The 20,931-nt window shown below is 48.9% G+C and overlaps 5 protein-coding genes across 5 annotated transcripts; 4 read left to right on the top strand and 1 right to left on the bottom strand.

Moving 5' to 3' along the window:
- Nucleotides 1-2,153: 2,153 nt before the first annotated feature.
- On the top strand, nucleotides 2,154-2,744 carry ALTATR162_LOCUS3614 (uncharacterized protein; the record flags this gene model as incomplete). Its single annotated transcript, XM_043311222.1, has 2 exons — nucleotides 2,154-2,494; nucleotides 2,618-2,744. The coding sequence occupies 2 exons, from the start codon at nucleotides 2,154-2,156 to the stop codon at nucleotides 2,742-2,744; spliced, it is 468 nt and encodes a 155-aa protein (XP_043167157.1).
- Nucleotides 2,745-13,996: 11,252 nt separating this feature from the next.
- On the top strand, nucleotides 13,997-14,466 carry ALTATR162_LOCUS3615 (uncharacterized protein; the record flags this gene model as incomplete). Its single annotated transcript, XM_043311223.1, has 2 exons — nucleotides 13,997-14,071; nucleotides 14,128-14,466. The coding sequence occupies 2 exons, from the start codon at nucleotides 13,997-13,999 to the stop codon at nucleotides 14,464-14,466; spliced, it is 414 nt and encodes a 137-aa protein (XP_043167158.1).
- A 620-nt stretch (nucleotides 14,467-15,086) lies between these two features.
- Nucleotides 15,087-16,753, bottom strand: ALTATR162_LOCUS3616 (uncharacterized protein; the record flags this gene model as incomplete). Its single annotated transcript, XM_043311224.1, has 3 exons — nucleotides 15,087-15,258; nucleotides 15,304-15,905; nucleotides 15,977-16,753. The coding sequence occupies 3 exons, from the start codon at nucleotides 16,751-16,753 to the stop codon at nucleotides 15,087-15,089; spliced, it is 1,551 nt and encodes a 516-aa protein (XP_043167159.1).
- Nucleotides 16,754-17,178: 425 nt separating this feature from the next.
- ALTATR162_LOCUS3617 (uncharacterized protein) lies at nucleotides 17,179-17,618 on the top strand (the record flags this gene model as incomplete). The annotated part of the gene is made up of 2 exons (XM_043311225.1): nucleotides 17,179-17,442; nucleotides 17,502-17,618. The coding sequence occupies 2 exons, from the start codon at nucleotides 17,179-17,181 to the stop codon at nucleotides 17,616-17,618; spliced, it is 381 nt and encodes a 126-aa protein (XP_043167160.1).
- A 1,432-nt stretch (nucleotides 17,619-19,050) lies between these two features.
- On the top strand, nucleotides 19,051-20,642 carry ALTATR162_LOCUS3618 (uncharacterized protein; the record flags this gene model as incomplete). The annotated part of the gene is made up of 10 exons (XM_043311226.1): nucleotides 19,051-19,203; nucleotides 19,250-19,299; nucleotides 19,347-19,448; nucleotides 19,496-19,525; nucleotides 19,590-19,656; nucleotides 19,709-19,749; nucleotides 19,799-20,008; nucleotides 20,065-20,401; nucleotides 20,467-20,549; nucleotides 20,606-20,642. The coding sequence occupies 10 exons, from the start codon at nucleotides 19,051-19,053 to the stop codon at nucleotides 20,640-20,642; spliced, it is 1,110 nt and encodes a 369-aa protein (XP_043167161.1).
- Between the last annotated feature and the right edge of the window lie 289 nt (nucleotides 20,643-20,931).

Genomic DNA, 20,931 nt, shown 5'->3' on the forward strand with positions numbered 1-20,931 from the left:
ATATGCCACAGCTCGTTCATGCTCGTTGACGTGGTGCCCATAGTAGAAGATAACATAAGCAACCGTGCTTCCTATACCAAGATTGGCGGGAAGTAACAACGTACTCAAGAAGCTGTATAATAGTGGAGTTTCTTCTAATAGGGAATCTTCGCGGTTTATATCCCTTCATGGTTCCCATTAGTAGAACTAATCATGAAGTACATCTCTGTCCTTTAGGCCACAGGAAGTCGCATCGTTCTTAACCGCAGTGACGAAAAAAATGTCCGTGATGCCTCTCACACTCTTAGGTCGAACGATGCTCACGTTATGTCGGCAGCTTCCGCAGCTTCTAGTGGCTGTTAGGGCATGTGTGCGCTTCTCTACCAGACTTTGTCACACGAGCCGGCACTCCCCTAACTCTAAACAAATTCTCACATGCCTCGTCTCGAATGTAGTTCTAGATGATCGCCATAGATAGAAGTCTAGACCACGCCACAGCCGCCGAAGGAATTTCGGCGATTAGGTGTTAGCTCACAAGCATACGAAAGCTTCGTTACCACTGCGGTGCAATGTCCTTGTAAATAATAAGCCAAAGCTCAGCTACTTCAAACAATATAAAGATGGCTCTAAGATCCCGTTTAATAACAATCGGGCAGAACTAGACTGTGTGTTCGTAACTGTCAAAATTACAAACGGGGACAGAAGCGCGTGGCCCACCATTAGCGGTAATGTCTGTAATAGTTTGTGCTCAACATCTTGTAAGCCGCCACGCGACAGTCTCCACCTACACTAGTTATGCCTAATACCATAGTACGAAGATCAAAGTGACCCCATAAGTTGGAAATACGGCGATAACGTCATGGTGTCCATTAGTGGACCATCCGGCGAGGCGTTCATAGTAGAGACGTCATCTCCCTTGTTATACAATGATTTCGCGTCAACAAGGTTGTTCACTGCCTACGACGCAATAGCACACAAACCCAACCCAACGCAAGATAACAGCATCTCCTCAGCTTAATTCCAGATTGTATCACAGGTGAGTCGGGGACAAGCTCACGCAGTCGTCGATATGAATACGCATTAGTGCCCCTGACCAGTTATTAGTCTTGCAAACGCAAAGGCGTGACGGATGCGCCATTATAGATGAGTTTTCAGGTTAGAGCCAGCGCACCTTTGATTCGTGGACGTCGGTGTCATTAACCAGGTCGAGTGCGACAAAGAACTGCTATAGGTGGTTTGCAAAACACCTGTCGCACTATCGGTATCTCAGTCTAGCAGGTATAGTTTTCGCGGCCAATGCAAGCTACATGTTTGTTAATCCCTTTGCACTTAGTCTCAACAAGCTTTCACGGTATAAGCTTTTCGTTTCCGATGTCATCTAGCTGACCTAATGCATCCATCTCTAAGATCCTTAGATATTTGTCTAGTAGCGGCCTAGCATGATGCTAGCATTGCATGCACTGTATCAATAGGCGCAATGTAGTAGAGGGTACGAGTAACAAGACGCCATCTCAACACACGGACTTTTTCGAAACATGTTTCTGAAAAAGTCTTACTAATATTTACGACTGTTTGTCTACAGTAGCGAGACCTCCCGGTCACATCTAGCGCAAAGGACGGTGCCTCCGCATCTCAAGTCATATCCAGACCTTGTATTTGTAGACGTATCTCGAAGCCAATCATAGCCGTCAGCACATATTCTTTCTTCTTTCGATTCTCCTTGCTATTGTGTTTAATTAGCAAACATGCTAGTTCAGCATTTAAAGCATTCGGCGTTTCTTCTGCCAGATACCCCCGGAAGCGCGTTGCTTTTGCTTCGTCAATAAGAAGTGTCTCCTCAAAGCCAGATCGGGCAATAATGGGTTCCGCGGGGAAATCTGTACGGCGATCTCTCTTTCTATGTTCCTGCGTAGGTAGCGGGGTGAAATATACCCAGGTGATGGAAGGGCTTTTCTCGTTAAAGCTTATAAAAATCGTGACGCGAATGTGAAGGGCTCTTTGTGCATGGACTTACGTCTAGTCTGAAATGCGATAGATATAAGAAGGGTACAAAGGTACCTTCATTGATCTTCATCAAACAACAGCTTCCTCACCTAGCAGTCAATCAATCCATCATCTACACAGTCGTTCCATCACATCCGCTTCTCTCACCAACAACCTCTGTACATACCAAAATGCGTTTTACTACCCTCGCTTTCCTCCTCATCACCGCCGGTGGTCTCACTAACGCCGCACCTCTCGAATCCCGCCAGGACAACTGTCCAGTCACTACTACTGGCGATTGGACTTGGAAGATCACCAAGTTCACTGGGCGTCGCCCCGAGGGGAACTACTACAGCGTGCTCTCCTTCCATATCACGGCCACTAACGAGGGCGGTTGGCTTGACTTCAATTGCTCGGCCAGTGCCGCTTGGCTTCAAGACGACGTGTTCTTGACATGTGGTCCTAACAGCGGTATAAGCTTTGCGTTCCAGAGCCGATATAACGGTCTAATCGTGAGGCACGGAAACACCCTGTAAGCTACTCCGATTTATCAGCCTGAGCACGTGACCCTTCTCGATGAGAATGATGTGCATTAACAATTTATGCGCGAAGGGAGGGGTTACGAGGGACAAGAGTGTGCTAACGATCCTTATAGCAATCCTAAGATCGGTACCGCTACTATTCCGACTGTTTGTCGCGCTAGTGGGGACGGCCCTAATGATCAGGTCTGTGAAGGTGTCGCGGACAGATATGTCTCGCTCGTCGACCTTCCCAACCTTTGAGAACATGTGATTAATAGAGAGTAAGCGGCTCCCAACTGTATGCAGTTAGCTTAGCTACAGTACTACCGTGTATGTGCGGGTATCGTGCCTAAACGGATGTTGTCGCACGGTTAGGTGCGGGTATTGTAGACAGAATAATTAGAAGAATGTTTGTGTTACAGTCACTAGCGATTGTATTGGATGTAGCATCCTAACAGACCTTATATGAAGGCCATCGCACGGCGTTATTAGTAACAAGGTTCCCGACAGCGCTTAGCCTGCGACACCATGTGACAATAAAATTGTGGAGCGCTCTTCCTACAGGATCTAGATTTTGCTGCTTTTTAGGCTTATCTGCTAAGCATTCAAGCCTATCAGGGGTCCAAAAGATGCCCAAGAAGGATAAGGCGGGATACCTAAACGCGGGCACCGAGCGCATACTCGGTCCGCACGTGTGCCTTCGCACTACTGTAATCAATCACTCACATCTGTCGCAATCGAGCTTGGTTATAACAGAAAAATTAAAGAGGACTAAGGCGATCGCATTGTACGAGATTGCGGGTAGCGAGGCGCGTCGTACTTTTATCTTTCTTACAGAAACCGACAGATTCTCCTATCACATCATACCTTGACCGTTTCCCCTATAGCGGCATGGCCGCTAAAGATCAGTCTCTTCCGCTGCAAATACTTTACTAGTATAGCTAGAGCAAACGTTATGATAACGCAACTAGCATAAGACGTTCTTACGCTTACGAAAGTGGTCTAAGCTCAGGCGCCTTTCGGACACGCAAGCCCAGCTATTGATACCCTAGCCTACTGTTCTGAACATATTGCAGAGCTCGATTACAGTCTAGCAGACGCACCCTACAGAGGCAGACGAACACTCTCTTCGTTGTTTCCAAAGCGCGGTGTGTTTTCAAGTCTACAAGCTAGTACGCTATGGCGGCAGTAGAAATAGCTGCGTGTTTTTACTTCTTGCTTCTTGCGCCTACCCTGCATGGAAGATTCACGAAAAGATCAACAACCGTAATCTCTACTCGATAACGAGGTCATTAAACTTCTTCTGCCTCGTCCTCCCCTGTGCATACCTGATCCTTTCGTTTTCCTCCTGCAACGCATCCTTCTCTTTCTCGACTCTTCCGATGTGATCAACAGCGGCCGCTATCACTACGGCTTTGCTTGGCTTATGCTGTCCTATGGCATCACTCTCGCCGCTTTGTGGCAAGGTCGACACCGCTTGTCGTAACCTCTCGAGCTCTAAGTTCAGGCCCTCGCGGTACTTACGTTCGACATAGTTGTGCGGCATTCGACTACGGCGTTGCTTGCACGACCTTCCCGAAGATGTTGAGAAGGGTTCAGCCTCGTCGCTGCAATGGAGGGGCGGGCGTCCCTGCTTGCGCCGTGGGCGTTTTGACGTAGGTTCCTATTTGTGCTCGATTGATAGCGGAAATGGTTGACGCTTCAAGACACGTGGCGAGACTGTTGCCTCCGTTGCATCGCTGCAGGGGGAAGGGATGCATAAGCAGTCATTGTCTGGTAAGATGCAGGCTAATTCACTCAGAGGATCGGTCGAGCGTCCGCAAGAGATCTGATCGAGCAGTCCGAACGGAGTGAGGTTGGGGGCTTGCTGTAAGGCACATTTGGCAGTCGCGGTAGTGTTTGGCGCAGTAATGCTGGTTGCCGGCAATGTTAGATCGAAGCAGCTCTGTGTCTTAGGTAGCAAGTCTAAAGCCACCTCGAGCGATGCCGTTGTCTTGCCAAAGAACGAGTCGGTGTCTAAGAAGTTGGACAGTGAGTGATCGTGAGGCGTGTTGGAAGCGTCTGGAAGGTGAGCGTACGTGCAGTAGGCTTCTTTAGAATCATTTGGACGAAACGGCTCTTGGGGATAGGCCAGACAGCTAGCACAGACTACACTAGGATGACCTAGGAAGTCCATTATGCGATCGTAGAGGTTGGCTGATGCTCGTGAGCTGTAGATATGGGAGAGTTTATAACTCCAGAAAGTGGCCCTTACGCTGCAGTCAGAGGAAGACGTATTGATTTGGAACCAAGAAATGAGCAGCGTATATATACCAACAAGCTTTTAGCTAGTTAGGGCCATGGTTTACAGGCGATTTTAACACAGTTATGAACGACTGCTTGCGACCGCGAGGAATCGCTTGCAACCAGGGACATGAAATCTATGCGTATGTGCGAGCAGGTGGGCCACCTCTGTGGCGAGGCGGCCAGCCTGTGCTGCTTGCGTTGCTAGGGCCCCGCAGCGACCGTTGCACCGGGTCGGCTGACGGTAATGATGTCGTCTTTCCGGCTGCATGTTATCGAGATGACGAGATAAGCGCGAGCAGATCGGGTTCGCCGTTAGTGGTTCAGCCTAGCCATGCTAATGCAAGCTTTAGCCTTTGTCAGCTCTAGCTTGAGGTGATCCCCAAGAAGGATTGAAGCTATCCTTCAACACGATTGGGATCTGAGAATCGACCCTAGCGTCAACCAAGTAACTTGCTTAGTTGATAGACACACTGCAAGTGCCTATTGTGTCGACTCTTCTCTAACTGCATTAGTCTAAGATTCAGCCACTCTGACCTGTTTATAGACAGACCGGTCCGACTACCGCCTTGAGAAATCCTTAGATCAGACCAAGGTCAAGTCGGACTAGACCATTCCAATCACTGCTGAAACGTGAGTAAGAATTGCGCTCATTTTCAGATGCTTCGCAGCTCATTACTCTCCTTTCTCTAGTCTAAGTCAAATCCCACAGATCCCAGCTTAAACAACTTCGATACCCCGATCTAGGGCGCGAATCTACTCGAAGGTATTTGACCATGCCGAATGTCCTTGTGCTCTCCCTCGAAGGTTTCTCCTTCTCCGCACGCCAACTTCACCCACATCTCCTCCCTAAACTTCTTTCCCGATCAATCGTCCACGAGTCCCTCACAATCAAGGACGCGCTCAACTATATCGACTCGGGATGGCCCAGCATCGTTCTAGTCTCCGACCCGGTGATCACAGCATATACGGAGGAGAGCCGAAAGCTACTGTCTGCAGTGACAGAGTTCACGAAACGCGGAGGCACAACGGTGCTGATGAGTCTGTTTGCCACGATTGTAGAAATTGATAAGCTGAATTATATGTTCAAGAGGTATTTTGATCTGCGTTGGAGGGCCGCTTGGAGGACGGGGGAGTCTACGAGATACGAGACGAGGTTGATGCCGATTGATCAGTGTATGATTCGGACTGAAAGTCTAGTGCCGGTCTTTTACGCGGCAGCTGTATATCTGGGACAGGTTCCTGTTGCTCAAACGGTCTATGCAGTAAGTTGTGCCTATCCTGAATGCAAGCCCACACTTTTCTGCGGAACATAGCCAGCGACGATACGTGAGCTGGGCTTGAGTTCTTCTGGGTATTGGCGGTCGTAGATGGTGTGTGGATAACTGGAACTCATACTTATACAATTACCGCTTCTAGGCGACTATAGAAGCTACAAATACCGCTTACGCAGCATATGCAAGAGTCGGTCTAGGAAAACTCGGCTACATCGGGGACATTGCGTTTGGTGAAGAGGCAGAAAAATTGATTCTTGCTATGTGCCATTTGGATCGACCAGAAGACTCGCTACGAGAAGGAGACGAGACCCGCTGAAGATATCGGTGCCTGCGAAAACATATGGACCCCCCCGGATCTGGGAGAGATCGTCAAGGTGACGTTCTGGGATTAGTATTAGAGTAGTATAGGGGTATATAGAGGTCAAGGATCGGGATTTTGAGCTGTAAATTACATCTTGTTCACTTGTAAACCTCTTGTTATGGGTCGAAAGCTTGAAGCAGGCCTTTTGCAGACTGTTCTCCTTGATCTTTCTTATCAACGTCCATTCAAATGGATCGCTAGGAACCGTAGTGTTGGCCGCAATACAGTGAAGCGTATTGAGCTCAGTCTTGACCTATACGGAAGCCCTTATCCTCCTAATTCAACCGTTCAAGGGAGGCCTCGATTGATGGTGAAGGCTCAGGAGAATGTATGAGGAGAGACGACGACTGCAAACCAGCGTACTAATGCTACAAGATAGGCCCTGCTAGAGTACCTCCGTGAGAAGCCGACGGCCTATTTGGACGAGATGGTTGAGTTCCTATTCGACGAGTACAACCTTGTTATCGCCGAGCGTACCGTCTTTGATTACCTCTGCCGGGCCCAATGGAGTCGAAAAGTAGCTTCAAAGCACACCAAGGACCGTAATGAGCTGCTACGAGAGGTTTTCTACCTATCAACGAGAGGATGGGATCCTATTCAGATTGTAGCACTTGATGAGAGTGCAGCAAATGAGCGAACTGCTGACAGGAAAAGAGCCTGGGCGCCCTTGGGAACTGCCGCAATTGCTCCATACTTTGGCAATCGAACAAGGAGAGTTTCGGTGATACTAGCAATGGACGTGAATGGTTACTTTGCGTGGGAAATACTGCAGGGAGGGCTAACAAAGCAGCTCTTTGAAGCGTTCATGGAGCACCAAGTTCTCCCTTTGTGCAACCCCTGGCCTGGCCCGCGATCGATTATTATTATGGACAACGCTTTAAGCCACCGGTCTCCTTGAGTACACGCTCTCTGTGATGCAGCAGGCGTTCGACTTGTCCTGTTGCCTCCTTACTTACCTGATTACAACCCTATTGAGCAGTCTTTTCGGGTGCTAAAGAGCTGGGTACGGAGGAACTACGGCATTATGGAGTCGTTTAAGAGCTTTGAGGAGTTTCTAGAGTACGGTATATACCGCTGCTGCGTTAATACTAACTTTTCTGGCATGTATAAGCGTTGTGGGTACCAAAAGGAGGGGGATGGGTAAGCCGGATGATTGCCTCCTAAAGTTTAAAAGTTCTGCCCTGCAGTGCTTAATTCTGTACCTTTACTACAGCAGATATTTGTGTTTAAGAGGTAGAGCTAATTAAATCGTACCTGCTAAGAAAGCTCCTGCTCTTAGAATTAAAAAAAAATTGCGTAGTCGTAAAGTTGTAGAGAAAAACGGAGGGGTATTTAGAGCAGCTGGGCCGAACGCTATCGTAGGCCTAAGCGTTAAGCTAGCTGTGACCTCGTCATTGCGACTCCGCGTCAAGACCCCTGAGAAACTCCGCAACCATCCAAGCCACCTAATTCACCCGCCTGACGGCCTATACCTCTACAACCACGTTGAACCCTGTATATCTAACAGCGCTATCTTTTTCGCTATACCTAAATCTACAACACTTTAACTTAGTTTTAATATATACAGCGTAATAGTAGAGCTGCAGTAAGGATTAAGAGAAGAGCGGCAAGGAGCCCCTGTGTCACGGCGCTGACCTAGATAGCCTATTAGAGCGCGCTAAGCTGCTAAGCGAGCAGCTGCGCGATCGCTGAAATTCCTGTGCGAACTCGCCCTGTCGTACGCTCCTTGAGCTACGTCCTTGTCTTAGCCTGACCCCGTACTGTTAGCGATATCGTAGTGAATATACTGATCACGTGCACCTATCTTCCCTGCCTGCCGACCCCGTAACACCCTGCATTAGGCTTCCTACAAGTTTACCTCTGCGACGGCATACATCTCTACAACTACATACAAATATATAATTCTAAGACAGGGATCTTGTTTAGCGTATGCTATATACTAATTCTAGAGGCAGAAACAAAAAGAAAGGCATAAAATAAGGGTTGCAAACTAACGCCTTGGCGGGTACTTCGACCCCTTAACAGTATCTAATCGCTTCTAAAGTCGGGATTCTTTACAAGGAATATGTTATCACTTAGCGCCTTAAATCTAGGACTAAAATCTCAAGATTTGCATAAGTAGAATGCGTAAAACTAACGCTATTTTGCGAGAAAAGCCCCTAAACTTTATGTTAAGTCTAAAATAAAGAGACTAGCTTCCTGGGCAAGCTGCTCTAACACCTCAGGCTCAAATACACTATAATCCTAGCCTCTAGCATCGTTTATATACGTCTCCTACAGCGGTTCCTTAACAAAGACCTCTAATTGCTGCCTTATTCGAAGGAGACACGCTAGGGGTTGCTGGAACTTGCGATTCCAGTCCCTCACAGTTAACCTACGGAGGTCGTTAACTGAGATCTTCTCCTCTACAGCTCGGTTTCCAATCAAAGCGATACGGTCTTTAATATCCTCCTTCTCCTCACAGTCGTACTACTACTGGAAGAAGGCCTGGGCAACGCGAAGAGGGAAATGAGAGCCTCCAAACGGTACGTATTTAGCTGGTGGAGCAGCGGCAGTAAGGTCTGCCTGGGCTTTAGCGCCGTAGAGTCTCGTAAGCTCTCTTAATGTTGAACTTACTTCACTTAGGATCTCCGTGTTGTTGTTATTATCTCTCCTTCTACTTCTTCGACGCTCTCTCTCTTGACGGAGGAGAGTCCTAAGGTTCTCTGACGGGTCTTGTGCTGTAGAAACACCTCTTCGAATCTCCCGATTCTATATATTAAGTACTCCTTTGGGTACTGGGTAATGGTTCTCTACTCTTCTAGGGCCTCTTTCATTGGGTTTAAGACTAGCAACCTAGTAAGTATAGGGATAATTCGAACAGCTCTAATGCTCACATCTCCACATCGCAATTACCTCTGTAACCTGCCCTTCTGTAGTAAGAAGCTTAGCTGCAGTAGTTGGTAATTAAAGCAGCTGACGCTTAGTTGGGTTGCGGCTAGTACTAAAGAGATTACCTTGACGCCCTACGCCGAAGCTGCGGTCTGCTGGCTCTACGTGCAGGTTAAAGTCAACCCATATCGCCTTTGGAGATCCCTTAGCTTGGTCTCTCTCCTCTCTCTTCTTGTGCAGAAGCTCTAGGAACTGGTTAAACGCATGGTTGTCTCCTTTGCTAAGAGATTGTACCTAGTACGATTGCTTTTGTTGCTTCTGGAAGTATATTGATGCGGTGAGTCTCGTAATTGTATACACTAGTGGTAGCTGCTCCGCGATTCGAGCTTCTGCCTAGCTTATAATGGTGGCTAAGGTAACCTTCTTAGAGTGCTGCGCTGAAGTCTCCTGGCGGCCGAGAGCCTCCCTTCTAGTAAATACACGCTAACGACTCATGTAATTCACTCTAGGAGCGTTCTGGGCGTCCTGTATAGCTGGGCTTGAGCGATCTCTGACAAAGATACCTCTAGAAAAGCTGCTAAGAGCTGAGTCTTCCCGGTTATCGTCGTCGTGGATCTCCTCATCAGCTACAGTATCGCTTCCGCTGTCTTTATCTACTAGCTGAGCTCTAGCACCTAGCTGGGAGAGGTTTGGATACGGCTGTGAAGGAGTAGAGGGCGTCGCTGAACGTTCACTGCTTATATCGGAGATCTCCATGATCCTACGACGTCTCTCATTACGCTTCTGACGTCTTTCCTGCTCCTCACGAGCTTTCTGGGTAAGCGTACGACGCCGCGACGACGTAGCGGGCATATTGACTATTATATATAAGCGTAATTCGTCTCCCTGATGATTCAAATTGATCCCACACCTTCACCGCTGCCGAGATTGACTTCGATTAACGCCTCGTCGCTGCTGTAGGGAGAGAAAGAGCAGGTAGAATGTGGATGGATACTGAGAAATGTGGGTGGGTACTGCAAAACAGTATATACCCAGCGATTTAGCTTTCCTCCCATGTCTCTGGCACATCTGGAGACTCCTACATGCCCTAGATTCACCCTAGTACGCTGCTTTAGGACCGATTATCTTATCAAGAACCCCTGTAAGCTTACACGCCGTCCTAAACCTTCACCACCCCGCCTCTACCTACCCCTACCCCTAAGGTATCTTACACCTGTTACAACCTCCTAAACGCCCACTAATACGCTCTACTACCTCCCAAAAGCTCACCACTACACTATATTTACCCATACGGGTCTCTAAAAAGTCTCCAAAACGTCTACTTGAAGCCCTACATGCTACTATACCCTAACCATGACCAATCGTGAACATTCACTCTGCTTTTTGGTAACAATTACTACTGGTAATCGACTGGGATATTCACGTGATTTAACAAGGGGGTCCATATGTTTCCGCAACGATAATATTTTGACTATCGTCAGGGGTTAATCCTTCACACCGCTACCACCTCAAACTATCAAGCACTCAATTGGGATTTCGAATGTCGCTGTAGTACACTCCCTTCAATGTTATCTTAACAAGCTGTTGCCGGATGGTGTATAGGATTTCAAGAGAAAGACAGAAAGTCCAAAAAGCAAGGAAGAGCAGCAAAAAGCAACAAATTAAGCCCAGCAAACTATGCCAATCACAAACAACGGGAAGTGCTCGCTTACATCTACCGCATTTGAACGATAATGATAACTAAGACGGTGGAATCGTTCGGGATGTTCTAGACTAGAGTTGTCAACAACTAAGTGATTGACAAGTTGATTAACGTGGTTCACCAGTGAGCGCCCCACGAAACACCAGCACAGCGCCTGCGCAACGGTGCAGCGCAACACCACAACAAATTATTATACTACAGGGAATAGTATAGTATTATTTAGAAGCGTCGCTATCAACTATATCCTCCATTTCTACCTTGCAGGTGCGGGAGTTATGCCCAGTTTCGCCGCAACGGCCGCGGCGTCTCTCTACGCGCACCCTCTTCGCAGACGTCTCGATAGCGTTTCCCGTCGCGTCGCCGCTGTATCGTCCGTCGGGGCACGCCGTAGATTAACTCAGCGCGTCGCAGAGTCTTTATCTGCTTATTTTGAATATCAGAGATAGCAAGCTGTATATCAGCTTCAGTAGAGGTTCTAAGAGCTTGGTGTTGTTGTGACATTACCGTGTCTGTGCTCGCACTGCGCATGCGCCGCAACGCGCGCCTCGGCATAATAACAGTACCTTTTCTACCCACTATATCTCAACGCGACGATGTCTGTAAAGAAGCTGTTGCAGAGGGACGTGCTAATCATCATTGCGATGGTTTTAAGTATACTAAGATAGCCAAAACACATGGTGTAACGCGCTCAACTTTAACGCGACAACTAAACGGGGAATGCGCGTCAAAAGAAGACCAGGCACTCAAGCAGCGATTGATGCACCCACGTGATGAGGCAGAGCTAGTGCACTACATTAGAGGACTTACAGAGTGACGCCTTATGCCTACAAGGCAAATGCTAAAGAATTTTGCAACACCAGTCATTGGAAGAGAGCCTAGCGATTCCGGGGTTACTAACTTCCTCAACCGCAATAAAGATACCCTCATCACGGCGTGGACCACCCCAATGGCGAAGGATCGTCACAAGGCCGATTTTGGTGAGAAGTACCGCTTATACTTCGAGCTTCTGCACCGTGAGCTCGCCCAGTATGACCCAGAGCCTGCTCACACGTACAATATAGATGACAAAGGCTTCGCTATTGGTGTCACAGGCAGAAGCAAAAGGATCTTTGATAAGGTACTATGTGGCAAGAAGCACTTTAAGCAGTCTTTGCACGATGGCAACAGGGAGGGGGTGACGCTTCTAGTATGCATATGCGCGAATGGATCTACTCTTCCTTCAGGTATCATCTACGCGGCCACCGGCCGGGCAGTTCAGGCGTCCTGGGTGGTTTCAATTGACAAGAAAGAGCACTAGGTGCACTTCACCACCTCCCCCAATGACTGGACGAACAACGATCTTAGGTTAACTTGGCTTGAACAGGTGTTTGACCCCTACATTAAGGGCAAAGCGCGGAGAAAGTGGCGGCTGTTGACAATAGATGGCCACGGCAGCCATGTAACAAGAGATTTCATCACATACTATGATAACAACAAGATACTTTTCCTTATACTTCCCCCACACGCCACCTATACGTTGCAGCCTTTAGATGTAGTCTGCTTTGAGCTCCTTGCTGGTAACTACACTAAGGAGCTCGATTTTCGCACTCAGAAATCTTAGGGATGGCTGCCAGTCAAGAAGGGAGACTTCTTCCCTCTTTTTTTTTGGAGGACCTCGACGTCTACCTTCACTGAAAAGTTGGTGCAGAAGGCCTTGCCGGTAGTGTCAATCCACATGGCGATGACACCTAGACTAGCGTAAGTGTTTGGCGAAATCCAGAGGTCAAAGTAGATAGAGATTCTACTGCGTGAGTGCTGGAGATCCTCTCTGAGCCGTTGCCTCTTCAACAGAAACGCATCCATAACCCAACTTCGAGTGGTTTCCGCTCCCTTTGGGAGGTGGTTGAGAAGCGCCGGATTCAAAAAGAAGAGTAATTCCCTGGAATACTGATTCTCTAATTGAAATTAATACGACACCTCTTACATCCCACACATTTTGACAGACGAGTGATACCTGGTCAAAGTGCGCGGCGATGTGCCGTAGTATGCAGCGGATATGGTCAAGGCAGCTGGGAGTCTGATGTTTTCTTTGATCTTCATTGTTTGCAAATCTAAAAGCTTAGCGTTCCGTACAATTCCAATCCAACTCTGCACCACTGACACACACGTCATGTAGTAATTGTCGGTCTACTGTCTGTGATGTCTTCACTGAATGGGGAGAGGAGATCGTGTAGCTAGCATTGCTTTCACCGTGCCTGGCTCGACACATTGCCACTACGTCACACGTAGTACGTACAGTGGTTCAAGATGTGCATTGCATACATGTAAATTTACCTCAACTGCCCTAAGTGGCTGACGAGCAAACTAAGCAAGCTTGCGTGTCCTCTCGCGGCCCTGTTTTCTAACTTGCTTAACTCGTCAAGTGATTGACCGACGTGCCTTCCTTGCACATACCCGCTACACATAGTCCGCATACTCAGCAGCGATTGAATCGAGCTTCGCAGAACAGCATGAGGTTGGAACTCTGACTGGCGAACAATCTGCCGTCTCGGAACCAGACAATACCGCGCAAAGCTCCTCACGCTTCCCTTGAAGCCTCAAAGAAGCCGGAAACGCGGGTAGCTACAATACGAAAGGTCTCGCTGCACCCAAAACGTGCCGTTGGAAGCCGCTCTTGGAACCGAATGGAGCTGGATCAAGGTCAATAGCGCAACTGATGCAGTGCGGATCTATGCATAGCTCGCTGCTCACGAACGGGCTGCTTTGAGCTTCGATAAGACCTGCACACCAGTAACCGCGTCGATGGTACTAGTTCGGTCTCTTCCTGTATGCTAGAATTGGTTTGGGTGTCTCTATGCTTACACATCAGCATTCGAGCCCATTTCAGCCATTCTGCTCACGCTGGGGATGCGAGACACAGGATACATAAGACAGACCATATGACACAGACCGGAACACATGATCGCCGAACAGTCACACGCGCGCTTCAACTGTTTCTAGCAACAGTTCTCTTCAGCTGAGTCCCACCGACCACCACGTCATGCAGATCAAGCCAGAGCAGCCCACGGAAGAAACGGTCCCAGACTGCGACATCTCTGATCTCGACCTAGAACAGGTAAGTAGCAGCTGTCCAAGCGCGAGTCAGTGGTCCTATCAACTTACAGCAACAAGACATGCGACACATCAGAGACAGACTCCGAGTCTGACGTCGAGCATGCGCTCTCCAGGTGTCTATCGTATTGCAGCAGGCAGAGTGACGAATCCGACAGCTCAGAGGACGCTTGGGACTCTGATGATCACTCGAACTTGGCATCTTCCTACAGCAAGGAGTCTGACGCATCTGATGTGTCTGAGGAGTCTAACAGCAGCAGCGGTATCATCGGTGCGGAAGAGGCTAGCCATACCTCAGATTCTGACGAACATGACGACGGCGTGTTGCTCTGGGACATGCAGCCTCAATGCACGTGGCAATGTGCTGTGCACGCGCCTGAGATGAGAGCGATGATCTAATGCATCTGAAGTCCCATATCGGCGATGAGCCGGAAATGGGAGATGCTGTAGCTACAAGTCATTCTAAGCATGATTCTTGAGCTGAAGGACGAAGCCAAGGTAGTGACGCGCTGGAGGACGGGAAGCAGGATCTATAGCATACACACGGTAGAATTATGTGAGTTCACTAGGCATATGTAAGGTAGACTTCACGCGCAGAAGAGCGAACTGGTTGAGTAGAAGCTTGTATTCGGAGTAGAGAAAATAGCAGACGCAGAGCCAGAAGAGGCAGAGTGTACGCGTACTTATATAGCCTGGAGAGAGAAGCTACGCAAAGGCGCAGTAGGCCATAGAAGGTCTAGTAGTTTGCGCCTTCGTAGTAAGAAGTAACCCTTCACTCCCTAGCTATAAATCTCATAGTAAGTAGTAGCTAAGGAGAGGCTATGTTCTTACACTGACTATCTATGGTCATATGAGACAAGCTTATAAACAGAAAGATCGTTTCCTCGTGGTAGAACCCGTCATCACCGCGGGTGTTAAGATATCACACAACCACGTCTCGCTTTGACAGTTTTTATAGCCCGTACGCCAACTGACAGGCATCAAATCATCTTCCTTCTGTAACTCTTGTCCCCGCGTCTTTATTCCTTCAAATCCTGCTCAATAACATGAAACTTGACAGCATCTATCGGCCGATGACTAGCAAAGAAATCATCATATAACAGATCGTATTCACTTAATTCATTCCCTTTCAAGTGCTTGAACCTTCGGAAAATTGACCCCAAGGTCACGTACATCTCACAAAGAGCAAGCCTATGCAATCAGCTTCGTTCCGAGGGATCAGTGCAGTGAACTTACGGCATCCCGACACACATCCTACCTCCCTTTCCAAACGGCACAAACGCCTTCCACATCTTTTGTTTGTCGCTGGTTAGCGCCCATCGCTCAGGAATGAACTCGTGTGCAAAGGGAAAGTAGTCTTCGTTCCGATGCAGGACCCAAGAGGACATAGAAACGGTGGAGCCGGCGGGGATGATGTAGCCCTCAAACTGGGCGCCGCCTTCCGGGACAATGCGCGGGAGGCGGGAAATGACGCCGAAGGAGAGGCGGAGAGATTCGTTTACGACGCCAGACAGATATGGCAGGCGTTCCAAAACGGCAAGTTCCATCTTGGCGCTTGGATCTGGAAATGCATTCTCTAATTCTGCCGTGAGCTTTGCGTAGATGTTGGGATTCTTGATCACCTCGTATACTCCTGTCGTCAACCCATTGCCCGTTGTATCTGCTGCTGCTGCTAAGATACCGTAGGTTTCGTATTTGATCTGATCTGGAGTTGGTGGGACCCAGCCTTCTTCGGGGTTTGGCGTCAGCAGTTCGTGGAAGATTGTTTTGCAGGTGTCCTTGCTGACTCGGCCGGCGTCGAGATCGGCTTTGGTGACGAGGATCTGTTGTTTGGCTTGCTATGATTCCTGTCAGAAAATGGATCTCTAGGAGAGATCCGGGAGGAGTGCGGCTTGGGGGAAAGACATACTTCTTGCAGGTCCAGGATGTGCGCAAGAGGCGGACTCATCTTTTTCAACATCCATTGGGGAAGACGGTTCATGATGCTCAGCTCCGGCCACTGCTGGAAAACCCACAGTGCAGGGCCAATGCCTCTGACCAGCTCGAAGAAATTGGTGCCTAGATCCGGGGCATCGAGAAGAGCATAGGACGTGTTGAACATATACTGGGTAATAACATCAACCGACAAAGCGCGGCATCCGTGATGAATATCCAGCATTTCGCCCGCCTTTGAATTCCTCGTTATCAGATCACATAGCTTGTCGGCCTTCTCTTGCACAATGTTCTGCAATGACAGCACCGCGGCCCGCGAAAAGAATTTGTTCAATGGCCCGCGACGGAGACGGTGCAGCTCGTTGGGGCAGGAGGTGAAGGAGGCATATTCCATGCCGAATGCATCGTAGAATCTTGGATCCTTTGTGTATCTCGACCGCACATAGTATATCGCCTCGTAGTTCTCGGGGTTGCTCAAGGAGACTTCGTTGGGGGTGATGCGCACGATAGGGCCGTACTTCTCGTGCAGGAGGCCGACCTGCTTGTAGAAGCGACTGCCATCTTTGAAGCTGTAGGAAGTCTGGTAGAGGAAGGTGAGAGCTGCGAGCTTGGGGCCTGGGATTTGCGCGAGGGGGTGAAAGAAGAGGCGGTAGACGACGATGTAAGCGACGAAGGAGGTGATGAGCCCTGCGATGTAGATCGCTGCCTTGGAGCCGCTAGGATAGCTCTCGAGTCCAAGCTCCAACCCCACCATCGTGATGGACCTCGGGATACTATTTGATCCCTTGGGGTCCAGTGCCCGACGCTGTTCCACAGCGCTGGGTCAGCAAAGGCGTCTTAGTTGGTGGGTATATGTACAAAGGGGGTCTACGAACACACCCTTTGTATCTGTCACGTTGCATAAAGCGGTGGAATGGCTGGGCGCAGCTTTTTAATTTCTAGGATGCAGCTAAGCCTACCACCATGTTGAACCTGGCTTACTCGGCCAATCACTATTAAGCTCGGGCGACTATAACGTTAGTTCGTGTTGAGGATGCAGCTCGGCTTACAGAGGTGGCTTTCAAAAGTAATTGCTAGCGCGGTTGGTATTCGGCCCGATATTTCTTGGCATCCTTAGAGTTTTTTTGAAGCTGGAGATAGCAGTAAACTCGCTTTCTTTGGTGTTTCTTTACTGTTACAATGGCTCCTCGTTATACAGATATCTCTACACGTGCCGCTATTCTCACTTTAAAGTCCCGCTTTGTGGGTAGATCAACGAGTCAGATTAGTGAGATCCTAGGCATCTCCCCACGCACTATCAACTCTATCTATAGCCGTGCCTGCCAGCGAGGCTTTGAGCCAAATGGACCAACCTTAAAGATTCTTCCTGAATATGTTGAGGATGCTCCTCGCTCAGGCCGCCCACGCAAGCAAGAGGCTATCCATGAAGCTACTGTTGAGAAAGTACGCCGTGACCGTTATGGACGAGAGAAGAGCTGTGCTGACATAGCTGGTGATCTTAGTCTCTACGGTCACGACGTCTCTTCTACCACGGTGTGGAGAGTCCTCAAGGCAGCAGGATACAAGAAGACCAAGCCGACGAGGAAGCCTGGGTTGACGAAGAAGATGAGACAAGATAGACTTGACTGGTGTCTCGCTCATCAGCACTGGACTCTTGAGGACTAGAAGAACGTTATCTGGTCGGACGAGACCTCTGTTGTGCTGAACCACCGCCGTGGTGGGTATCGAGTGTGGAGAAAGGCAGATGAGGCTTTTACAAGATCTGTGATACGAGAGAGGTGGAAGGGATACTCTGAGTTCATGTTCTAGGGCTGCTTTACGTATGATTACAAAGGTCCCTCCCATGTATGGAGGCCAGAGACAGCTCAGGAGAAGAGAGATGCAGCTCTTAAGATTGATGAGATAAATAAGATTCTAGAGCCTATCATGAGAGAGGAGTGGGAGCTTACTACGGGCATGAAGAGGATAGGCTTAAGAAATAAGCCTGGTAGAGCTCCTCAATGGAGATGGACTAAGGAGAACGGGAAGCTCACTCGTGGTAGTGATAAAGGTGGTATTAATTGGTGGCGGTATCAAACTGGGGTCCTTTTCCCAAAGCTTATCCCCTTCGCTAAGAAGTGTATGAGAGAGAGAGACCAGGTACTCTTGTTCAAGAAGATAAGGCTCCCTCTCATGCTCACCATGCCCAGAATCTCGTCTACCAACGAGAGGGTGTAGAGAAGCTCTTCTGGTGTGGTAACTCACCTGATCTTAACGCTATTGAGCCAGCGTGGTCATGGTTGAAGAGAAGAACTACTAAGAAAGGCGCTCTGATGAATAGAGGAGAGGCTACAAAAGCATGGCAGCAGGCCTGGAGTGATCTTCCACAGTCACAGATCCAGGCATGGATAGAGAGGATTCCTATCCATGTTCAAAAGATCATTGAACTTGATGGTGGGAATGAGTATAAGGAAGGCAGAGGTCTGCCAAGAGAACGTTGAGACTGATCTATCTCTGTTTCGGTAGTATTTCGGCTAAATTCAAGACACCCCTGTCAGCAATTACTTTTGAAAGCCACCTCTGTACTATACGTACTAATGCATACCCCTCAGGTCGCCAGGTCGCTCGCGACAACGACCTCTTCAACCTAGATTGTCTTGATCACTAGGACTGATTTTAAAAAAACCCGAAAGCAAAGGTAAAATCGCCTGAATTCCTTATTGTACCACATGGAAAGTTGGCATTAAAATCACCGAGGTTAGGAATGCCAAAACATGAGGAGCCGCGCCAAGCCATGCCACCGATTTTGGCACGTGCCAAAGCAGGTTTCTCCACCCTGGTGGGGTAGGCAAGGATAGATGCGGCAAGCTGGCTCGCTGGCCGAGCTGTCACAACCGGGCAACCCCCATGGCATCTTCCGCGCTCCCGCAGTCTTTAGCATTCTGGTGGATGTAACCCCACTGTAGCACGGGTGAATCTTTGGCATACGACCGAAGGACACCGGAGATCGCAATATTGCGGTGCATCGTCTCAGAAACTCGCTAAGTATTCGTATACCCTTCTGGTCGAAATATGAGCCTCAAAATCAAAGAAGGGGCGTCTCCGACAGCAGAGGATCCCCCAACGCCGCCCGCAAACCCTACCCCGACAACTGCCGTGGAAGACATAGCTGCCGCGGTTGACGAAACTGCCGGGACGACCTCAGCGGGAGGGACCATCTCCATCGTGAGTATTCATTTGTCAGAAGTTGTCAAGCTGACCAGGGATCAAGGACCCATTGGAAGAGGATGCTGAGACAGACTCCGCGTATGGAGAGGATAAGTAAGGCTACACCCTTTGCGGAACGGACAAAACGTTGATGATCGCAGTGCGAGCTCTACGTCCTCGATCGCAAGTAATATCCGGAAGTACCGTGAGTTGCATGGACGGACGTATCATAACTTCAACACGGAAAGCTCCTCAGAGTACTGGTGAGTCAAGTCTGCAATGGACAAAACATGCGGCTGACTTTTGTCAGGGGCCCAAATGATGAAAAGATGAATGAGCAGTTGGATATTGGGCATGCGCCTTCCGTTCCCCGGATCAAAAAAAAATGGCTAATGAGCTCGTAGACATCATATGCTAACGCTCATGCTGGGTGGAAAGCTCTTCCTTGCACCAATCGGTCCAAATCCACAGGTAAATTTGCGTCGTCAGACAATAGAGACACGAAAGCTAATAAGGTATTTAGAAAGTATTGGATGTCGGGACTGGAACTGGAATATGGGCGATGTATCTAGTCCGCCCTCCGCATCTATCAACATCTATTGACAGCAACCAGTGACTTCGCAGACCAATTCCCATCAGCAGAGGTGATCGGTGTAGATATCTCCCCCAATCAGCCCAGTTTCACCCCTCCAAATCTCAAGTTCGAGCTCGACGACGTTCAGCTTGAGTGGACTTACCAACCAAACAGTTTCGATTACATCCACGTGCGCTGCATGCTTGGCGCAATTCAAGACTGGGCACACCTCTACCGTGAGATCTACAAGTAAGTTTGCCCTCAGAAGATCCAAAACCACGCGTGTGCTCATGGAAAGTATCTAGATGCACCAAACCCGGGGGATATATCGAGCATCTCGAAATTTCAATTATGTTCAAATCCGAAGACGGCACCGTGACGGAAGACCACTTTATGGCGCAATGGTCTAAGACACTCCTTTATGCGGCCGAGCAGATCGGCAAAACCTTCGCCATCTACGACTTCAATCGTGAGATGATCACGCAGGCAGGCTTCGTCGATGTCGTGGAGAAGAAGTTCAAGGTCCCCGTTGGCACATGGCCGAGGGATCCGAAGATGAAGGAGTTGGGCCAGTGGAATATGCTGTTTTGTCTTGAGGGACTGGAGAGCTGGAGTTTGTATTTACTGAGTATGATTTTGAAGGTATGTGGTGTCCGAAATTTTGAAAGGAAGATGTTATAATGGGACGGTGGGCTAACGAGAAGCAGTGGTCGTACGAGGAAATCCAGGTGTATATCGCGACGATGCGCAGCCAGCTTTTGAACCGGAAGAATCACGCCTATTATGATATGTACGTTCTGTCCTTGTAGCTCCTCCCCATGCTGCGGACTCACTAACGCGTAGCAGCAATGTTGTCTATGGACGGAAACCGGGGGAGCCTTGAGATATGACTGGCGATTGAAGACAAGTCGTTGCTTCATGAATAGTGGCCTGGTGTCGCGCAAAGTGAGTTGTCTGGTGTTTTGGTGTTCGGCGATCGTTACGCGACTCCCATCGTTACGCGCACAGGCACATTACCTGCGCATTTCGTTTGCCAGCTACGTTATCGCTTGTGATCATTCAGCATTTGGTAGGCTAGTAATGGCAAAGACAAGTGGTTAACCTACCTGCCCAATTTGTGGCTGGCCTTGGAAGTCGGAAATAGCACACGTGCCAGCCAAGTAGCAGCCATA

This window comes from Alternaria atra, assembly GCF_907166805.1.
Source record: "Alternaria atra isolate CS162 genome assembly, contig: 23, whole genome shotgun sequence".
Lineage (NCBI taxonomy): Eukaryota > Fungi > Ascomycota > Dothideomycetes > Pleosporales > Pleosporaceae > Alternaria > Alternaria atra.